Here is a 22558-nt window from a genome sequence, read left to right as displayed (position 1 = left end):
CTCTTCCAAATTTATCTGAATTTTATATTGCTCTAAACTCAAGTTCCAATTTAGACCAAAGAACACATAACTTACCAACTACATCCGAAGTTGGGGCAATTTGGATTGAAGATCAATTAAATGATAAAATTTCCACACCACATATTAGAATTTTACACTCATAGTAATAGAAGTCAATTGGTAACTTACTATTATGGATGTTATGATCCATTGCAATATCCACTGTTGTTTCCTTATGGTCAAAATGGTTGGCATTGTGGTATTAAAAAAATAAAGAAATACAATTATTCCAACAGACAAATTTACTGTGAATATGAGCAGCTACCAAGTATAATGAACATCACTTCTATTGATGGAGTCCTTGACATGGAATCTAAAGTTTTATCAAAAGGATTGAGAAAAAGAGAAACTGTTTCCTGTCGTGAATATTATTGTTATAAAATTCAAATAAGAGATGAAGAACCAAATGAAACTTTACATTCTGGAAGGGTATTTCAACAATACATAGTTGACCAATATATAGAACTAGAGACACAAAGATTAGATTTTATCTTATTTAATCAAGATCTATTTAGAGTTGAAGCCTTCCAAGGAATCATTGATTTATTAAGGCAAGGAGAAAGAGATGCTTCCAATATTGGGAGACAAAAATTTCTTCCTGGTAGTTTCATTGGAGGTCCAAGAGATATGCGTCGAAGATATATGGATGTCATTGCTTTGGTACAACATTTTGGAAAACCCGACATATTTTTAACGATGACTTGCAATCCGTCTTGGCCTGAAATACAAGAACATTTACAACCAATGGAAGAAGTTCAAAATAGACCTGATTTAGTTAGTAGAGTATTCAGAGCAAAAGTAGAAGAAATTAAAACTGATATTCAAAAAAGAAACATATTTGGAAAGGTTGCAGCTTTTATGTATACAGTTGAGTTTCAAAAAAAGGGTCTTCCCCATGCCCATTTTCTCATTATTCTTATGGGTGGATATAAATTGTTAACACCAGAAGCATATGATAAAATTGTATGTGCTGAACTACCTGATCCCGATATTGATCATGATCTATACAAACTTGTGACCAAACACATGATTCATGGTCCCTATGGATATTTAAATCCTTCAAATTCATGCATGCAAAAATAAGGAAAATGTAAATTCAAATATCCAAAAGAACTTACTGAACAAACAACCAAAGGAAAGAATTCATATCCCCTTTAAAAAAGACCAAAAATGATCACACCAATCAAAGTTAGAGGACACAACATTGATAATTCTTGGATTGTTCCGTACAATCCATATTTACTGAAGAAATTTGGTTGTCATATGAATGTTGAAATATGTTCTGACATTAAGGCTGTCAAATACATTTACAAATATATTTGCAAAGGACATGATAAAATTGCATTTTCTGTAAATAATAATGATACTAACATAGAAATAGATGAAATCAAAGAATACCAATCTGCTAGATGGGTTTCTCCACCGGAGGCTGCATGGCGTCTGCTTGCTTTTGCGATAAGTGAAATGACTCCAAGTGTTTGCCAGTTGCAATTGCATCTTGATAGACAACAATTTGTTTCTTTCAAAAATAACCAAACTGTGGATCAAATAATAAATAATCCAATGATTAAAAAATGATGTTAACAGAATTCTTTCTTATGAACAAAATCAATAACGATGCTATAAATCTGAATTTACTGTATAAAGAGTTTCCCCAACATTTTGTATGGTCATCATCATACAAAATGTAGTCGCGTCGAAAACAACGACTTACTATCGACCGTATTGTCACATGTCATCCAACCGAAGGAGAAAGATATTATCTTAGGTTGCTTCTAATGAATGTAAGAGGACCAACATCATATGACGATCTTCGTACAATGAATGAAAGATACTACACTACATTAAGGGAAGCTGCCGAAAAAAGAGGCTTATTACGTTCTGATAACAACTTAATTGATTGTATGTCTGAAGCAGTCAGCTATCAAATGTCTTAAAGTTTAAGAAGACTATTTGCAACATTATTAGTTTATTGTAATCGTGGTAACCCAATAGATCTTTGGAAAAAATACGAAGACTCTATGTCAGAGGATTTTAAAACAATTCCAAATGTTACAAAAAATGATATTCAACTCTTAGTTTTAAATCATATCAATGAAGTTCTAATTTCAATGGGACATAACATAAATGAATTCAAAGATATATTTGGAAATGTTAGCTCTTCTAGAATAACTAATGAGGCAAAAGAAATTTATTTTGAAAGAAATATAATAGTGTCTGAAGAAGATATACTTCTACAAAGCAAATTAAATATTGAACAAAAAAGAACATATAACATAATTCTTGAAAGAGTATATTCTAATAAATCAGGAGCTTTTTTCATTGATGGTCCTGGGGGAACTGGAAAAACATTTTTATATCGAGCTTTGTTGGCTGCTGTAAGAACAAAAGGATTCATAGCTTTGGCAACTGCAAGTTCTGGTGTGGCAGCTTCAATACTTCTGGGAGGACGAACAGCTCATTCACGTTTCAAAATTCCTGTTGACATTGATGACAATTTCACTTGCAATATTAGTAAACAAATTTCGTTAGCAATTCTAATTCGAGATTCAAAACTAATTGTTTGGGATGAAGTCTCAATGGCAAAAAAAACATGATTGAAGCTCTTGATACACTTCTAAAAGATCTTATGAATACAAAAGCACTGTTTGGTGGAAAAGTACTAGTTTTGGGGGGAGAGTTTAGACAAACACTTCCTGTTGTTCATAGTGGAAAAAAAAGAGGACTTTATAAGTATACTCCAGTATTTGGAATCATCTTGAAAAGTTGTGCTTATCTGAAAACATACGTGCAAAAAAAGATCCAGCATTTTGTGCATATTTAATGATAATTGGAAATGGACAAGAAAAAACTAACAATTGCAACAAAATTGAAATTCCCAATAATTTTATCATTCCCTTTACAGATGAAATAGAATCTTTAAATATTTTATTTAATGTTACTTATCCTAATTTGCGTACATTCTATTGTAATCCATCTTTTATGACTTCCCGTATTATTTTGACAACAAAAAATAATTTTGTTGATGAAATAAATGATATGCTTATACATCGATTTACCGATGATGCTACAGTATATATAGCTATTGATGAAACTATAGAACCAAATGATCAATGCCAATTTGAAGATTTTTTGCATACCTTACATCCTGCTAACTTACCACCTTATAGATTAACTTTGAAAAAAAATTGTCCTGTTATATTATTACGAAACTTAAATCCTACTGAAGGTTTATGCAATGGTACACGATTGATATGTCATGATTTTAAGTCAAATATTATTAGTGCTACTATTTGCAGTGGTGATTTTAAAGATAAACATGTCTTTATTCCAAAGATACCATTATTAGCATCACAAGATGAGAAACTTCCAGTTCCCTTCAAAAGAATACAATTTCCGATAAGATTATCTTTTGCTATGACTATAAACAAAGCTCAAGGTCAAACATTAGATTTTGTTGGAATATATTTGCGTGAACCAGGTTTTTCACATGGACAACTTTATGTTGCTTTATCTCGAGCAAAATGTTCAGACAATGTAAAAATATTAATACGTCCACCAACTGCACAGGACACGGATGGTCATTCTACATATAATGTAGTTTATGACGAAATCATTCGAAAAGCATTGTCATGATACTTTTAAAAGTAATAAGTGTAACAAGTAAGCATCCTTATGCTAGATGTTGTGAAATTTGGGATTCCTTTATTTCATTTGTTTTTAAAGCTAACTAGAAGTTACATTGCAATCATATCACTTCAACATTTGAAGTTTTAAATTTCATCTTTCAATTCAAAATGTTCCTGTCCAATTAATCAAATTTGAAATTGTTGATTTTCACTAACCTAAATGCTAACATTGCAGCAACAACTTTCCCTATAAGGGAAACTATTTTTATAGTTCTAGCTGAAGGAAATGACAGAGAAGAACGACCTCTTAATGCTTCAAATTTTCTTATTTCAGATTATACAAGTGCAAATAAGTGATGATGAGGTAATCAAAATTTCTAGTCATTATGTTAAACCAACTAATGCTCTTAACTTTTTTCAATGTTCAGTGAATTTTCTTGCTTATCTTCTGTGTTTGTTTGTTATTTAACTTCTCTGTAACGATTCAAAAAAAAAATTTATAAATAAGAATAAATAAGTATTTAAGGGCGTAATTGTCCTTTCACGTTTTAAATGAATAAATAAATAAAATAAAAAACAGATTTGTATTTATTTATTTTAAGTGTTATTTGACTAATTCTTGAATTAGTCTCCTAATCCAAATAGTCCTCTCTCTCTCACGCTTCTTAACTCCCTCTCTCACGTTCTCCATCTTCCTCACATTATTTCTGCCAAAATATCAACAGTTTTCATGTTTGAAGAACTCACAAAAATTTTTAAGCAAAAGAAAAAGTAATCAAAACGTCAAGGCTAAGAGAGGTTCGTCGAGAGAGGTATACTTTGAAGTGAATTGGGAGTGGTTTGGAGGAGTTTTCCAGGCAGCAACATTAAAGTTTGAACATCGATTAAGGTATGGGTTTCTCTCATGGAATTCTTTCTCCAAGAGTACTTTCTTTCGGACGTTTCTTAAACTCTTGAAACTAAGGTTGTTCCCCTTCGTATGTCCTTGTCCTTAGCTCCCTAATGAATTTGTAGGATGGGTATGTTGTGCTGCTAGATTTTTGCATGAATGATGTGCTTAAATTAAATATGAATGTGTTTATGTGCGGGAAATCGCGATAATGATCATCAAAATATGACCGGAAAAAGTTGATGTATGGGTGTGTATAGGGCAGTGTTTTAGGCATTGTTTTGGGGTATATAAGTTGTTTATTTATCATGTATTTTATGTGTGAAATGGGTGTGCAATGTGATGTTCATTTTGATGAAGCATAGTGAAGTGAATGAACCATGAAATCTCCCTAAGAACTAATGTGAAACTTGATGAAAAAGTGCAGAAAAATAGTGGAATAAATTTCCAAAAACTTAGAAATAGGTTTAAAAAGAATCTGGAAATTTTTGGATGTCAAAGAATTAAAAAAAACATTTTGAGGCCTGCAGGGATCGAACCCAGGACCTCCCTGCAGCTGCCTTAACAAAAAAAAGATTTAAAAAGGGAATGTTGGGGGCGGGGATCGAACCCGCGACCCCCATTCGCGAAAAAGAAAAAAAAACAGAAAAGGGATGCTGGGGGCGGGGATCGAACCCACGACCCCCGTTCGCAACAAAAAAAAATATAAAAAGGGGAATGCAAGGCGTGGGGATCGAACCCACGACCTCAGGGCTGAAGAGGAGATAAAAATATTAAGGGAATAAAGGTGAGGCTGTGGGGGTTCGAACCCACCACCTCACAGCCTCCATTCCCAGCGAAATTAAGAGGAAAATAAGGGGGGCTGTGGGGGTTCGAACCCACAACCTCCCTATTCAAGCGAATTTAATTAAAAATAATAATAATAGTAAATTAAAATTCTAATTAAAGTTGGAAAATTAATTCTCTTATGTAAACATTGAGATTTAATTTAGAATTTTAATTAAAAATAGAATATTAATTCTTTTATGTAAATATTGAGATTTAAATTGGAATTCTAATTAAATTAGAAAATTATTCTTTCATGTAAATGATTGAAATTTAATTTAGAATTCTAATTAAAATAGAAAATTTATTATTTCACGAAAATGTTGAGACTTAACTTAGAGTTCTAAATTTATGAATATTAGAACTAAAATCAATGAAAAATATAAATGATATCCAAATAATTCAAAATTTGGGTTCTCGTGTCCAAACCTCCGTATTGATACATAAGCCATAAGTGAGTGAAATATTCAAGAATAATGTCATCTACTTAGATCAAAAATCAAAGATCTTGGCATATATACAAGATACATAAGTCTTGTAATACATAATCTTAGAAAAACAAGAATTCACTTAACGAACTATAAATGAAGCCTCATGGCTTGTATGTATAGATATATAAGTTTAACATACGTTCAAGAATAAGTGAACCTAAGATATTCGTAATGAAATGAAGAATGTGGTGACAATCATGATGTGAGGTTAATGCATATGATGAGAGCAATCTTAAATGAGCCTAAGTAAATGTTACCGATACATACTCACCAATGAGAGTGTAAGATAATGAAGAGACCAGTCTCTATGAATACTCTAATAAAAATATTGAGTTTAAAACACTTAATACTAATGATGAGATGAGAAATCATCTATTGAGCTATGATGTCCTCATACTAGAAGCAAACTTCTATGATGTATGAGTTGAATGTAATGGAACTTTATACCGAGCACCGATAGGCTAGCTATGAGTGGTGATGCCTTCTTTTGGGAAGGGCGGAGGTTCACGTAATTCTCATGAGATGAGACTGTCCGGCTTGCCGGGTATGGGTCTCCATACATCTCCTAGTCTTTGAACCTATATTGCCACTATAGGGATCTGGCGGGGTTAAATTCCCATATACGCTAGCATGTTATTGAATCACTTTGGCCGGTGATTCCACCTCTTTTCGGTGTGGGGAAGACACTGGATTTCATGATGCTCACATGATCTATGTCGGTTAAAGTTAAAGTTCCCAATGAATGAATGAGGCCAGCCTCAAATGAATCATATAAAGAAATGAATGATACCGAAGGTGTTAGGATAGGATAATCAAGAGGTGAGCTAGATTCAGGTAATGACATTAGGTCATTCCTGATCATTGCACAGCAAACCCGATGAAAGTCTTAAACTACATCCTAGGTATAGCTGGTGTTCGCACTGGCCTATGAATGAATTGAAATGAAATACGAATGAATGAGTGAAGCAGACTCTGTGTTTGCTAAAGAAGGCTCCCTAGTTGAGGTCCCATATGTTGAGCCCTCATTTTGGAAAGTCTTAAAGTTAAGTCTATGATAATAAGGTCTCATAGTATACGAATGAATAATATGAAAGAAAGTATGTGTTATATGTTATGTGTTATATGAATATGTTATGTTTTGTGTGCCATACGATAATTATAATGATGCATGTCACCCTCATGGCATAACTTTTCCAATCTCAATTTGGCAAGTCCACTGACTTGACTTCCAAAAATCATGTTGTTAGGAAAGAGCTATTCTTTCTCATGCATGTCCCTGGTGTGTACTTGCATATACTCATACTTAGTACAAGTGTGTACTAATTCCATACGAACATCTACTTTTAGGTGCAGGCACAGGTGGACGCTAGAGCTATAGGTTCGTTGTCGCAGCTATCCGGACATCAGTATCCATCCGGAGTTTGGTAGGTCCTCATGCTTTCGAGGATGCTACTGTTTTACATTCTAGCGTAGTTTTAGAGTTGAGCTAGTGGAGCATATTCCACTAGCGTTTCTTTCCTGTTTTGGTTCAAACTTTGTATTGGTGCTATTTTGGCCGATATACAATTAATACTTAATGAATTATTTCTTTCAGTTGCTTATCTCTTAAATGTTAGATGGTTGATGATGAACGATTACGAAATGTTAAGAATGTTCAGCAAGTATGATTAAAGAATCAAAAATTTCAAATTTTCCGCTAAAATTAATCTATGTAAAGTAAGAATGACGTAAGCAGGCTTGTCTGCGACCTCTGAGAGGTCAACGACGCCGGTCTCGTCTGGGGTCTAGATTCCGGTCGTGACAAAGTTGGTATCAGAGCGCTAGGTTAAATTCCTCGAATAATGAGTTCACATCAACCACATTGAGTAGTTTCTAAGTCATGGTAGTGAAGTGCACCACTATCCTGGATTAGAGACTGCATGATGCGTAGGAAAACTTCCCTTCTTCTGATCTTATTGTGCTTTTCCTAATGTTTGAATTCTTGGTGTTACGAACGTGTCTAACATCAACCTTGTTGTTTTCAGAGAATGAATACTTGGGGAACTAAGGGTCTGAGGACGGGAGCAGTAGCAGCTAGGGGTAATCAGAATCCACCCCAGGCTCCAGCTGAAGGAGTGGCCATGCCAGTGAACCCAGCTGGGTTGGCTGATGCGGAGGTGAGGGCATCTCTAGCCCAGATGGCACAGGCCATCATGATGCAGGCCCAAGCTATGACTGCCCAACTCAACCGGCAGGATGTTCTGAGGGAAAACCCACCGGTTCGCAGCATAGCTGACAGACTGCGAGACTTCACGAGGATGAATCCTCTAATTTTCACAGGGGCTAAGACTTCAGAAGATCCTCAGGAATTTATAGACGAGTTGCATAAGATACTGGTAGCCATGGGGGCCACTGATATTGAGAAGGCTGAGTTGGCTTCCTACCAGCTCAAAGATGTTGCACAGACTTGGTGCAAAATGTGGCGAGATAGCCGTGTCCTAGAAGGGGTGCCCGTCACCTGGGAGCTGTTCAAGACAGCATTTTTGGAAAGGTTCTTCCCTAGAGAGATGAAAGAGGCCAAGGTTGAGGAGTTCATCAACCTCAAGCAAGGATCCATGATTGTCAGGGAGTATTCCCTGAAGTTTGTGAAGTTATCAAGGTATGCTACTCCCTTGGTTTCTACCAGCAGGGAGGAGATGAGCAGATTCCTCACAGGAATCAATGGATACCTGGAGGAGGATTGTCGGGCTGCGATGCTCCATGATAATATGGACCTTTCTAGATTAATGATGCATGTCCAGCAGGTAGAGGACAGCCGAAAGAGGAGAGGTGTACGTGATGTTAGGAGGCCTAGGCTTCAAGATCAGGCAGGTCCCAGCCATGGAGGCCATAGAAACAATTTTGGCATCCGCGAGCAGCCCAAATTCAAGAAGGGGCAACAGAGTGCTGGAAATTCTGACCCTCAGAGAAATACAACGCCTAGAGGAGGCAGACCCGAACCCAAGAGGGGCAATGGAGGTGAGATGCAGCATCCAAGGAAGACTTGTACTAAGTGTGGCCGAACTCACCTTGGAGAATGTAGACAGTGCACTAATGCCTGTTTCGGTTGTGGTAAGAGTGGACACATGGTCATAGACTGTCCCCAGAACAGAGGTCAGGCTGGGGGTAATGCTCAGCCTAGGCCTACCCCACATAATGCAGCAGCAGCCGAGCCTCCGAAGAGGAACATATTTTATGCCTTGAAAGGTAGGGAGGAGCAGGAGAAGTCCGCTGATGTGGTCACAGGTATGCTGCAAGTATTCTCAACTTCTGTTTATGCTTTACTTGATCCAGGGTCTACACTTTCCTTTGTGACTCCTCTACTTGCCCTTACTTTTGAAGTACTACCTGAAGTCCTGCATGATCCTATAGTGGTTAGTACACCTTTAGGAGAAAATGTGAAAGCTGATAGGGTATACCAGAATTGCCCAATAGTTGTGAGTGGCAGGGTGTGTGCAAACTTGATTGAGTTACCCATGCATGATTTTGATATTATTCTTGGCATGGACTGGCTTCACAACCATTATGCTTGCTTGGACTGTCGTAGTAGAGTGGTGAGGTTTCGTTTCCCTAATGAAGAAGAGTTAGTCTGGGAGGGGTACAATCCGACTCACCCTAACCCCTTGATTTCAAATCTTAAGACCAATAAAATGATGGCCAAAGGGTTATTATGTCATCTAGTGAGTGTTAATGATTTAGATCATGATGTTCCTTCCATAGACTCGGTGCCTGTAGTAAATGAATTCCTAGATGTGTTTCCTGAAGATTTGCTTGGAGTCCCTCCCCTTCGAGAGATTGACTTTGGTATCGACTTAGAACCTGATACTAAACCAATCTCAATTCCTCCTTATAGAATGGCTCCAGCAGAACTCAAGGAGTTGAAGCTGCAGTTAAAGGATCTCACTGATAAGGGTTTCATTCAGCCGAGCATATCCCCTTGGGGCGTTCCAGTGTTGTTTGTAAAGAAAAAGGATGGGACCCTTAGAATGTGTATCGATTATCGGCAGCTCAACAAAGTCACTATAAAGAATAAGTATCCACTTCCCAGAATTGATGATTTGTTCGATCAGCTCCAAGGGTCTAGTTTCTTCTCTAAGATTGATCTTCGTTCAGGGTATCATCAGCTTAGGGTTAGGGATGGGGATGTCCCAAAAACAGCTTTTCGTACCCGTTATGGTCATTATGAGTTCTTGGTTATGTCATTCGGTCTCACGAATGCACCTGCTGCATTTATGGACCTCATGAACAGAGTCTTCCGTGAATACCTTGACTCTTTCGTCATAGTATTCATTGATGACATCCTCATCTACTCTAAGACCAAGGAAGAGCATGAACAGCATTTGAGACTAACTTTGCAGGTACTTAGACAACATCAGTTGTATGCCAAATTCAGCAAGTGTGAATTCTGGCTGAGATCAGTGACCTTCCTGGGCCATGTTGTGTCCGATCAAGGTGTAGAAGTGGACCCCAGAAAGACTGAAGCAGTTAAGAAGTGGCCAAAGCCTCTTACACCCACCGATATCCGTAGCTTTCTGGGATTGGCTGGTTACTACCGCAGGTTCGTGGAGGGATTTTCTTCCATTGCTGCCCCACTTACAACCTTGACAAAGAAGAAATCCAAGTTTGAATGGACGGATACTTGTGAGAAGAGTTTCCAGGAGCTCAAGGACAGACTCACTTTAGCCCCGGTGCTTACTCTGCCTAAGAGTGGCGAGAACTACACTGTCTATTGTGATGCATCTAGGGTCGGTTTGGGATGTGTTCTTATGCAGGCTGGTAAGGTGATAGCTTATGCTTCCAGACAGCTCAAGGTTCATGAAAAGAATTATCCCACTCATGACTTGGAGTTGGCAGCTGTGGTGTTTGCGTTGAAGTTATGGAGGCATTATCTATATGGAGTACACGTGGATGTGTTCACGGATCATAAGAGTCTCCAGTACGTGTTCACACAGAGGGAGTTGAATCTACGGCAACGCAGATGGTTGGAGCTGCTGAAGGATTATGACATGAATGTGCACTATCATCCAGGTAAGGCTAATGTTGTGGCTGATGCTTTGAGCAGGATGAGCATGGGGAGTACAGCCCACGTTGAGGATGAGAAGAAGGAGCTAGTGAAAGAGGTACACAGACTGGCCAGGCTGGGTGTGCGGTTGGTTGACTCTACTAGTGGAGGTGTTTCAGTTCACCCTAGTTCTGAATCATCCCTGATAGTGGAAGTCAAAAAGGGTCAGCATCTCGATCCTGTGTTGATGGAGATGAAGGACTCAGTGTTGTTAAAAATGAATGAGTCTTTTGCTTTGGGAGATGATGGCATACTTAGATACCAGAATCGGTTGTGCGTACCAGATGTAGATGATTTACGGACCAAGATTGTTACAGAGGCCCATGGTTCCAAATATTCCATACATCCAGGTTCCACAAAAATGTATCATGATCTTAAGCAGATTTATTGGTGGGATGGCATGAAGAAGGATATTGCAGACTATGTGGCTAAGTGTCCTAATTGTCAGCAGGTTAAGGCAGAGCATCTTAAGCCTGGTGGTCTGACTCAGATTATTGAGGTTCCGACTTGGAAATGGGAGGCCATTAATATGGACTTCGTAGTTGGTCTTCCGAGGACTAGGAGGCAGCATGACTCTATATGGGTTGTTGTGGACAGATTGACTAAGTCTGCCCACTTTATCCCTGTGAAGTCTACTTACAGGGCCGAGGATTACGCGAGACTTTGCATTGATGAGATTGTGAGATGGCATGGGATCCCTTTGTCTATTATTTCAGATAGAGGAGCTCAGTTTACTTCGCATTTTTGGAGATATTTCCAGAAAAGCTTAGGCACGCAGGTGAAACTTAGCACTGCCTTTCATCCTCAGACAGATGGGCAGGCAGAGCGCACTATTCAGACATTGGAGGACATGTTAAGAGCGTGTGTGATTGACTTTAGAGGTAATTAGGATGACCATCTACCTTTGATAGAGTTCTCGTATAATAATAGCTATCACTCCAGCATTGGGATGGCACCTTTTGAGGCATTGTATGGTAGGAGGTGTAGATCTCCAGTTGGGTGGTTCGAGGTTGGAGAGTCATCTATTTTGGGTCCAGAGATCATTCATGAGGCCTTGGAGAAAGTTAGAATGATTAGGGACAGGTTGGCTACTGCTTACAGCCGACAAAAGTCATACGCAGACAACCGAAAGCGACCCTTAGTATTTAACGTTGGTGACCAAGTTTACTTGAAGATATCGCCTATGAAAGGGGTGATGCGATTTGGTAGAAAAGGGAAGCTTAGTCCGAGGTATGTGGGGCCATATGAGATCCTACAGCGCGTGGGTGAGGTGGCCTATGAGTTAGCATTGCCTGTGGAGCTAGCTTCTGTTCATCCAGTCTTTCATGTCTCTATGTTGAAGAAGTGCCTAGGTGACCCAGCATCAATCCTACCTGTAGAAGGTTTGGGGGTTGGTGAAGACTTGTCCTATGAGGAAATACCTGTTGAGATCTTAGACAGACAGGTCAAGCGGCTGAGGAACAAGGAGATTGTCACAGTGAATGTATTGTGGAGAAACCATCTTGTTGAGGGTGCTACGTGGGAGGCTGAGGCCGACATGAGATCCCGATATCCACATCTTTTCAACTCTTGAGGTTAAGCTTCCTACTCGTAAGACTATAGTTCCTTATCTTTTCGTATTTGTTGCTATTGGCTGATTGTACATAGCAATTAAGTTTTGATCTGATTGGCATTATGATGTGTAACGGTAGTGTCATTTGGGGACGAATGTTCCTAAGGGGGGGATAATGTAACGATTCAAAAAAAAATTTATAAATAAGAATAAATAAGTATTTAAGGGCGTAATTGTCCTTTCACGTTTTAAATGAATAAATAAATAAAATAAAAAACAGATTTGTATTTATTTATTTTAAGTGTTATTTGACTAATTCTTGAATTAGTCTCCTAATCCAAATAGTCCTCTCTCTCTCACGCTTCTTAACTCCCTCTCTCACGTTCTCCATCTTCCTCACATTATTTCTGCCAAAATATCAACAGTTTTCATGTTTGAAGAACTCACAAAAATTTTTAAGCAAAAGAAAAAGTAATCAAAACGTCAAGGCTAAGAGAGGTTCGTCGAGAGAGGTATACTTTGAAGTGAATTGGGAGTGGTTTGGAGGAGTTTTCCAGGCAGCAACATTAAAGTTTGAACATCGATTAAGGTATGGGTTTCTCTCATGGAATTCTTTCTCCAAGAGTACTTTCTTTCGGACGTTTCTTAAACTCTTGAAACTAAGGTTGTTCCCCTTCGTATGTCCTTGTCCTTAGCTCCCTAATGAATTTGTAGGATGGGTATGTTGTGCTGCTAGATTTTTGCATGAATGATGTGTTTAAATTAAATATGAATGTGTTTATGTGCGGGAAATCGCGATAATGATCATCAAAATATGATCGGAAAAAGTTGATGTATGGGTGTGTATAGGGCAGTGTTTTAAGCATTGTTTTGGGGTATATAAGTTGTTTATTTATCATGTATTTTATGTGTGAAATGGGTGTGCAATGTGATGTTCATTTTGATGAAGCATAGTGAAGTGAATGAACCATGAAATCTCCCTAAGAACTAATGTGAAACTTGATGAAAAAGTGCAGAAAAATAGTGGAATAAATTTCCAAAAACTTAGAAATAGGTTTAAAAAGAATCTGGAAATTTTTGGATGTCAAAGAATTAAAAAAAACATTTTGAGGCCTGCAGGGATCGAACCTAGGACCTCCCTGCAGCTGCCTTAACAAAAAAAAGATTTAAAAAGAGAATGTTGGGGGCGGGGATCGAACCCGCGACCCCCATTCGCGAAAAAGAAAAAAAACAGAAAAGGGATGCTGGGGGCGGGGATCGAACCCACGACCCCCGTTCGCAACAAAAAAAAATATAAAAAGGGGAATGCAAGGCGTGGGGATCGAACCCACGACCTCAGGGCTGAAGGGGGGATAAAAATATTAAGGGAATAAAGGTGAGGTTGTGGGGGTTCGAACCCACCACCTCACAGCCTCCATTCCCAGCGAAATTAAGAGGAAAATAAGGGGGGCTGTGGGGGTTCGAACCCACAACCTCCCTATTCAAGCGAATTTAATTAAAAATAATAATAATAGTAAATTAAAATTCTAATTAAAGTTGGAAAATTAATTCTCTTATGTAAACATTGAGATTTAATTTAGAATTTTAATTAAAAATAGAATATTAATTCTTTTATGTAAATATTGAGATTTAAATTGGAATTCTAATTAAATTAGAAAATTATTCTTTCATGTAAATGATTGAAATTTAATTTAGAATTCTAATTAAAATAGAAAATTTATTATTTCACGAAAATGTTGAGACTTAACTTAGAGTTCTAAATTTATGAATATTAGAACTAAAATCAATGAAAAATATAAATGATATCCAAATAATTCAAAATTTGGGTTCTCGTGTCCAAACCTCCGTATTGATACATAAGCCATAAGTGAGTAAAATATTCAAGAATAATGTCATCTACTTAGATCAAAAATCAAAGATCTTGGCATATATACAAGATACATAAGTCTTGTAATACATAATCTTAGAAAAACAAGAATTCACTTAACGAACTATAAATGAAGCCTCATGGCTTGTATGTATAGATATATAAGTTTAACATACGTTCAAGAATAAGTGAACCTAAGATATTCGTAATGAAATGAAGAATGTGGTGACAATCATGATGTGAGGTTAATGCATATGATGAGAGCAATCTTAAATGAGCCTAAGTAAATGTTACCGATACATACTCACCAATGAGAGTGTAAGATAATGAAGAGACCAGTCTCTATGAATACTCTAATAAAAATATTGAGTTTAAAACACTTAATACTAATGATGAGATGAGAAATCATCTATTGAGCTATGATGTCCTCATACTAGAAGCAAACTTCTATGATGTATGAGTTGAATGTAATGGAACTTTATACCGAGCACCGATAGGCTAGCTATGAGTGGTGATGCCTTCTTTCGGGAAGGGCGGAGGTTCACGTAATTCTCATGAGATGAGACTGTCCGGCTTGCCGGGTATGGGTCTCCATACATCTCCTAGTCTTTGAACCTATATTGCCACTATAGGGATCTGGCGGGGTTAAATTCCCATATACGCTAGCATGTTATTGAATCGCTTTGGCCGGTGATTTCACCTCTTTTCGGTGTGGGGAAGACACTGGATTTCATGATGCTCACATGATCTATGTCGGTTAAAGTTAAAGTTCCCAATGAATGAATGAGGCCAGCCTCAAATGAATCATATAAAGAAATGAATGATACCGAAGGTGTTAGGATAGGATAATCAAGAGGTGAGCTAGATTCAGGTAATGACATTAGGTCATTCCTGATCATTGCACAGCAAACCCGATGAAAGTCTTAAACTACATCCTAGGTATAGCTGGTGTTCGCACTGGCCTATGAATGAATTGAAATGAAATACGAATGAATGAGTGAAGCAGACTCTGTGTTTGCTAAAGAAGGCTCCCTAGTTGAGGTCCCATATGTTGAGCCCTCATTTTGGAAAGTCTTAAAGTTAAGTCTATGATAATAAGGTCTCATGGTATACGAATGAATAATATGAAAGAAAGTATGTGTTATATGTTATGTGTTATATGAATATGTTATGTTTTGTGTGCCATACGATAATTATAATGATGCATGTCACCCTCATGGCATAACTTTCCCAATCTCAATTTGGCAAGTCCACTGACTTGACTTCCAAAAATCATGTTGTTAGGAAAGAGCTATTCTTTCTCATGCATGTCCCTGATGTGTACTTGCATATACTCATACTTAGTACAAGTGTGTACTAATTCCATACGAACATCTATTTTTAGGTGCAGGCACAGGTGGACGCTAGAGCTATAGGTTCGTTGTCGCAGCTATCCGGACATCAGTATCCATCCGGAGTTTGGTAGGTCCTCATGCTTTCGAGGATGCTACTGTTTTACATTCTAGCGTAGTTTTAGAGTTGAGCTAGTGGAGCATATTCCACTAGCGTTTCTTTCCTGTTTTGGTTCAAACTTTGTATTGGTGCTATTTTGGTCGATATACAATTAATACTTAATGAATTATTTCTTTCAGTTGCTTATCTCTTAAATGTTAGATGGTTGATGATGAACGATTACGAAATGTTAAGAATGTTCAGCAAGTATGATTAAAGAATCAAAAATTTCAAATTTTCCGCTAAAATTAATCTATGTAAAGTAAGAATGACGTAAGCAGGCTTGTCTGCGACCTCTGAGAGGTCAACGACGCCGGTCTCATCTGGGGTCTAGATTCCGGTCGTGACATTCTCGCATCTCATTTTGATGTTGAATATCTATTGTATTTTAGCCTTTCGCTGATTCTTTTTTTGTGTTGTATTTTGAGCCGCGGTTTGTTCTGTTTTTTTCACCAGATTTCAGTCAATGGTGTCTATATGTTTCTTCTTCAGTGTTCCAACATTTAACATATATGTTTTGCTGAGTTTATTTGGGCTTTTGTTCTTCGCGCTTTTGGATTATTTTTATTTAATGATGTTGTTAGTGTACTATATAAACTTGAAAAATCTGCGTTGTCATCTTCTCCTTCTTCTCTTGCTTCTGCTATGATTTTTCCTCATTTTAGTATGTTTGATGCTATTTTAAAAAAAAATTCAAGTGTTTTAACATCTTTTTATGACGCTCAGAAAGGCAAAAGAAGTATTATATGTTATTTCTTCACCTTTGTGTAGGTCACTGGATCTATTTTCTTAACAATTTGCTGATTACATTTTACAGTTTACACTTTAGGTTTACGTTTTACTTCAACATACCCCTCATTTTATCTTACATTTTTAGGCTTATGATTTTCATAGTTGATTCCTTTATATAACTTATAACTAAGATTTAAAACTGTTTAAGTGAAATATTTCTGCAGCCAGTTCATTTGACGTTTTCCATAAGATGATTCAAAATTGGATAAAGCTTAAGTTTGATTAGGATTACAATTATTAAATTACAATGAAAATAAGTTGGCGAATGATTTTTTTACAAAAATTCATTCCTAATTATCATGACATTCTATAGTATAATGCAAAATTATGTACCTTACTACTGTTATTTCCTGCATTGCATCACTCTGTTATATTTTCCATCTTGGTGAAGTATTAGATTGGGTATAATACTACATTAATACTTAATTATATAGTATATTTGTCATCTTTTATCATGACATGTTAAGTGGGCTAATATTGAGCCTCTCTACCTTGCAGTTGTAGTGGTATTCTCCTAAGGGAGTACAGAAATTTCAAGATTAAAATCTGTCATTAGGATTTTTTTCCCCATTTTCCATTTGTAACACATGCCATGAGGTGACATGATTCAATAACAACTAACTCAGGTACACATTTCAAAAATCTCATTCTTCAGATTTATAGAGTGTTTTTTCGTTATTGCCTCTCTATTTCTTAAAACTTAAAAAGATGATGCCATATAAATGTATGATTGTGAATTCCTGATTCAAGGTCTCTTTTCTTCAACGGCTTAAAAGAATGTTAATGCTTCATTTCAAATGTTACATTCAATGATGAAAAAAACTTGATTTGTTTTTCTTATTCTTTACTCTCTTTTACATTGAGATTTTTCACCTTCTATGTCTTCTTGCTGCACAGTTACCCCATTGAACTCCACACCTGAAGCATTAGATGCACTTAACACTTATGGATGATATATAGGTATCGTACTTGCTGAAGCCTCCCTTCTTATTTTTAATGATTTTTTAGTTTCACCAAGCTGGACATCAATTTAAAACACAATGTTCAGTGAGCTCTTTTCCATTTTATTTTTCTTATTGAAGTAGTAGAAATCACGTACAAGATATCCTTTATTCCGTAATGTATCTTTTCTTTTCCTCTCTGATTCTGTTGTGGATGTGAAAATCATCATTGGTTGTCTATAGTCTTAGAATTTCATGTATTTGATAATTTTGGGAAGGTATCGATTATACTCGATGTAAAAAAAATACACTTGTTCTGAGGATCAAAAGAGAGACAAATCATGATAAAATGATGGATAAATTAGAATCTATGTTTTGGAGGATTTCAACTTTCAACTGGAGTTCACCATATATGGAAACATATAGTTCCTAGATTTACGGGTTTAAGCCTCAGACGGAAGATGGATACTCTAATTTGCCATTTTGAGAAGCAGAAATCTGAAACCTTGTGTGAATCAAGTATCAACTCATGATTTATCTACTTTTATGTTTTGGAAAGTTGCAGGAATTATATGTTAGAGGGGAGACCATTCGGCATTGTTCAGTTTCCTTTGTGTTGCTTCTGTAATTTCTTTATTTTCTTTTCCTTGTGCAATGAACTTGTCATACTCTATGTAAAGAATGTTTCTTATACTTTTCATACATCAATCACAGTCAAATTATGACTCAAAGCAATAGTACATTGGCTATTGTTCTTTTACAAACTCCATTGACTTATGTAATTAACTAGGTCTATTGCAACGAGATCACAATTATCTTTATTATTATTAACTTATAGTTGTATACTTTCCCATGTAAATTATCATGTGTAACTTAGTGCTTCTTCTTACTTTACTGAAAATATATAGCTGAGAGCCTGTTATATGCCCAATAGCTTCTTGGCAGGAGTAACGATTTTCAAGTGGCTGCAACTCATCGGCATGCACAAAAGGTATTTGGCTGTGGAGTTCACCTTTAAGGAGAACAACTCTTGATGGAACAGAATACAACTTGTTACTGCTGGACACAGAAGGAATTGATGCTTATGATCAAACGGTTAGTTTCCACCCTTTTAACATTATTGGTTTTCTGAAAGAGGATACTAACCTAGAACATGCTATATGTCTTTTATATTACATTGTCATACCTTTGTATAGCTAAACTTTTCACAAACTAAAGGAACTAGCTCTATAACTCTACAACATGCCTTGATTTTTCCTCTGTCCTTTCTATCCTTCCAGTCATTGACTTTTGCCTTTTATAAATTTTTGTTTTATTGTTGTTTCAAACAAATTTCTGTTTTTGTTTTGCTTTTTGACAGGGTACATATAGCACACAGATATTCTCCCTGTCAGTCCCTCTTTCAAGTATGTTTGTATATAACCAGGTTAGGAGCACTAAACTTGGATTTCGCTTGCTTCTTTTGATATGCGATTTTCAACCCTTCTCCCTCAGGATTCAGTGAATTTCCTTGTTGCTAAAGTCTGTTTGTTTGTTAGTTGTCTTGATAATCTCTTTAATCCTGTAATTTAGATGGGAGGTATCGATGAAGTTGCGCTTGACTGCCTCTCTCTTGTCACTGAAATGACTAGGCATATTCATGTTAGAGCCTCTGGAGGAAAGGTCAGTGCTTCTAAGCTTGGGCAGTTCTCCCCAGTCTTCATTTGGTTGCCTAGAGTAATTCACAATTTGTTTATTATCACTGTAGATTTTCTTCTGTTCTTGTTTATGAAACTATTAAAATACATTTTTATTTTCTGCAAAAGGATTTTCATTTGGATTGGGTCGAGGACAACCGCAAAATAACTCCGCGGGACTACCTTCAACTTGCATTGAGGCCAGTTCAAGGTGGTGAGAAAGATGTTGCTGCTAAAAACATGGTAACCACTTTACATGAATGTTTTGTTTGCTTTACTATGCTGTAATTATTCAATTTCTATTGTAACTTCCTCTATTTTTGGAATTGGTTTCCTGAACTTGCACGTGTTTTACTAAAAATAAAAAGAACTTGTACATGTTTTTATGCGATTTCGAAACCATCATCCTTTTCCTTCTAAATGAGTTAGCACTTAATGGTTGATTAACCATTGAGATTTTGACTGCATAATGATTTTACTTGATTTTTGCAGGAATCTTTCTTTTCTCAATATCAATTCCACATGCTACATTATCTGTTTGCCCATACTCAGAACTTCACACTATTTACGCCCAGCAACGATGGAACTTAGTCTTGAAATAGTAAGTTCCTTCATAGCCACAATAGTGCTCATCATTTGATAATTCATATTTTACCAAATGAAACATGTCACATTACATTGATTGAGATGTCGTTGGCCTCTTCAAATGTCTATGTGCCACAATTCAAACTTCCAACATCTAACTTCTTAAAATGTTGTGATCTTCACTTCTTCATTAAGGTTGGGATATGGGTCTAGAATGAATATATTCGTTCAGGAAGTGTGTTCATTATTACTTCTCTATGACAGAGAGTAAATTTTATAGCACATTTATTGATATGTATTTTATATGTTTGATTCATGGTATGATCTTATGCGCTTATTATAATAATAAAAAATCCTTATAAGACAACTATTGCACATAGACTACAAATTATTAGTACTTCAACATGAATAAATGTTTGGTTCTATCATGATTCAAGATTGAAATATGATCAATATTATTTGATAGAAGAAATAGCTCATCTCTATCTCACATGTATATGCAACTGCTCTATTCAGATTACAGAATTCACAGTGAGTTAGCTTGTGAGTTAGTTTCCAGGGAATTTGCATGCTATGTACTTAAATGAATATAAAACTATTTTTACTTTTCTCTTGGTTGCCTTTTGATTCAACACTTAGACCTCATACTGCTGAAGAATGCAGTCACAACTTCAGTAGAACATTGGACAAATTGAAACATGTCAATCACCAAGTATATCTGACCTGGTTCACTACCAAATTGTGTGGTCCTTTCTAATTTAAAGAATAAGTCTTACTAATTTTGTTATGTCCAGGTAAGAAAATATCTACTATTTCAAGTAGTAATTTATTGATTTTTACAGACATGAAAGCTTTATATATATATACATACCAACTGTAAAATTTAACTTGGACAGGAGTTAAAACTTGCTACACGACCATTTTGTTACCTCAAAAATAATATACTGGTTTTCAGTTTATTTTATATAGTTACAATAATTGTTAATTCTCAAACAAATTCTCAAAAAATCCTAAAAGGCAACTTCATAGCAATCACTCAAGATAAATACACAATACATATACTTGAACAAAGATAAGTGATTTCTGCCATTTTTATTTCTACTTCATATTTATCAATTTCCAAATTTATATATCTAATAATAATAAAATAAAATTATGGAGCTGAAAAACAAACTTGGACCAAAGGCTATTCAAATTATGCTTTCAAATGTAATAACTTCTTTTTCTGACATATAATTTATCATTAAATTTTACTATCAAATGCAATAACTTTTTCTCTTTTTTGGCACAATCTCATTGGCTGCCAAATCTATCAATTTTAAAGAAGACACTTGTACTTTTATATAGTATAACGTGTCTACTTTGTATTGTATATATTTTTATATAGATACTATATATATATTATATATATACACATTATTACTCATTATTCATCATCATCATTACTCATAAAGCACAAATTTGTCATCCTTTCCATTGAAGAAAAAAAATATTGCTCTCTTTCTAAGGTATTTTTCCCCTTTTCATGTTTTCCCTCTTCCCATTTTCAATTTTTCTTGCAGATTTTAGTTGTCATCAAAGGAGAAAATCAATATGGGACAAAATTAAACTTGTTATTTTCAATTAAAATTTCAATTTTGGACAATATTTTCTTGCATGTTCTTCCTAATTCAATTGTTCATGTTCATGCAACCACATAAAAGAAAGGACTTTCACTCAATAGTTATGTTATCTTACAGATACTACTGCTTGGTTAAATATTTCTAACAAACATGGTACTAAGATTGAACATCGATCAAATAGCATTAACAACACAAGATTAAATTTGCAAAGTGCAAATTGTGGAAATCGGACGCCCGAGAGAAAGCCCTGACAAGAAATGTAGATTCCAAAATTTGATTTTGGAAGATGAACAAGTGAGCTCATTACATTTAATCTCATGAATATTCTCCTTTTTTAATATTTACCTCATATGAAAATTTTTGTTTTATTTTACTCTTAGTAAACAGTTTAACTTATTCTCAGATCTCTACAACTCTTACTTTCAGGAATGCCAAATAAAGGCAGTACTGTATGTAGATGAAATTGAACCGTACGCAGAAATGCTTAAACTCGTGAATACCTATCTCATCTCTACCGCAAGAGTCAAAATCTCCCAAACTTCACACGGCAAGCCGATACACAAATTTTACTGGGTTCTTGACAAAGAAACAGTAATTGAACATATCACACCATCTAATGGAGTTGAGAATCCACTTCCACCACCAACCAAGCTGAATCTCACAACCTTTGACCGCATTCCTCACATGATGCTTTATTCTGCTGTTGAAATCGGTATATCCACCCTATTAACTTTAACAACAGTAAAATATACCTGCTTACTGATACACACACTTACAACATTTCATTCTTTATTATATACACAGATATACTGGCAATCGTTCTCCGTTGTAGTCCTCAAAAATACGCAGGTCGCAGTAATCATAAGTGTCAAGAAATTATCATTTGTGACAATCAGTAAGCCCATTTTGCCTTATATTTTCCCATTTAATGAAAATATTTTGAATAAGTAAACACTTTTATTGTTTACTTAATCGTACCATCACTTATCATCTGGTCGTTATCATGGTACTTCAGCAAAAGTCAATTTCTCCTCACTCTATGGGAGGATTTTGGAGAA

At 36.0% G+C, this 22558-nt stretch overlaps 2 protein-coding genes and 2 long non-coding RNA genes across 4 annotated transcripts; all 4 read left to right on the top strand.

Annotated features, from left to right (window-relative positions):
- Positions 1-1230: 1230 nt before the first annotated feature.
- Positions 1231-2657, top strand: LOC138338024 (uncharacterized). The gene is made up of 2 exons (XM_069288484.1): positions 1231-1534; positions 2371-2657. The coding sequence occupies exons 1-2, from the start codon at positions 1231-1233 to the stop codon at positions 2655-2657; spliced, it is 591 nt and encodes a 196-aa protein (XP_069144585.1).
- A 5264-nt stretch (positions 2658-7921) lies between these two features.
- Positions 7922-11199, top strand: LOC138338023 (uncharacterized). The gene is made up of 4 exons (XM_069288483.1): positions 7922-8677; positions 8741-9510; positions 10306-10470; positions 11124-11199. The coding sequence occupies exons 1-4, from the start codon at positions 7922-7924 to the stop codon at positions 11197-11199; spliced, it is 1767 nt and encodes a 588-aa protein (XP_069144584.1).
- Positions 11200-18557: 7358 nt separating this feature from the next.
- On the top strand, positions 18558-19280 carry LOC138337748 (uncharacterized). Its single transcript, XR_011211148.1, has 3 exons — positions 18558-18712; positions 18978-19043; positions 19190-19280. It is a non-coding gene; the product is annotated as an uncharacterized lncRNA (long non-coding RNA).
- Positions 19281-19418: 138 nt separating this feature from the next.
- Positions 19419-22542, top strand: LOC138337747 (uncharacterized). The gene is made up of 5 exons (XR_011211147.1): positions 19419-19536; positions 19786-19894; positions 21618-21794; positions 21927-22212; positions 22305-22542. It is a non-coding gene; the product is annotated as an uncharacterized lncRNA (long non-coding RNA).
- Positions 22543-22558: the final 16 nt, after the last annotated feature.

Source organism: Solanum lycopersicum, chromosome 8 (genome assembly GCF_036512215.1).
Source record: "Solanum lycopersicum chromosome 8, SLM_r2.1".
Classification (NCBI taxonomy): Eukaryota; Viridiplantae; Streptophyta; class Magnoliopsida; order Solanales; family Solanaceae; genus Solanum; species Solanum lycopersicum.
Note: the sequence above shows the minus strand (reverse complement) of the source record. Positions and strands in the feature narration are given on the sequence as shown.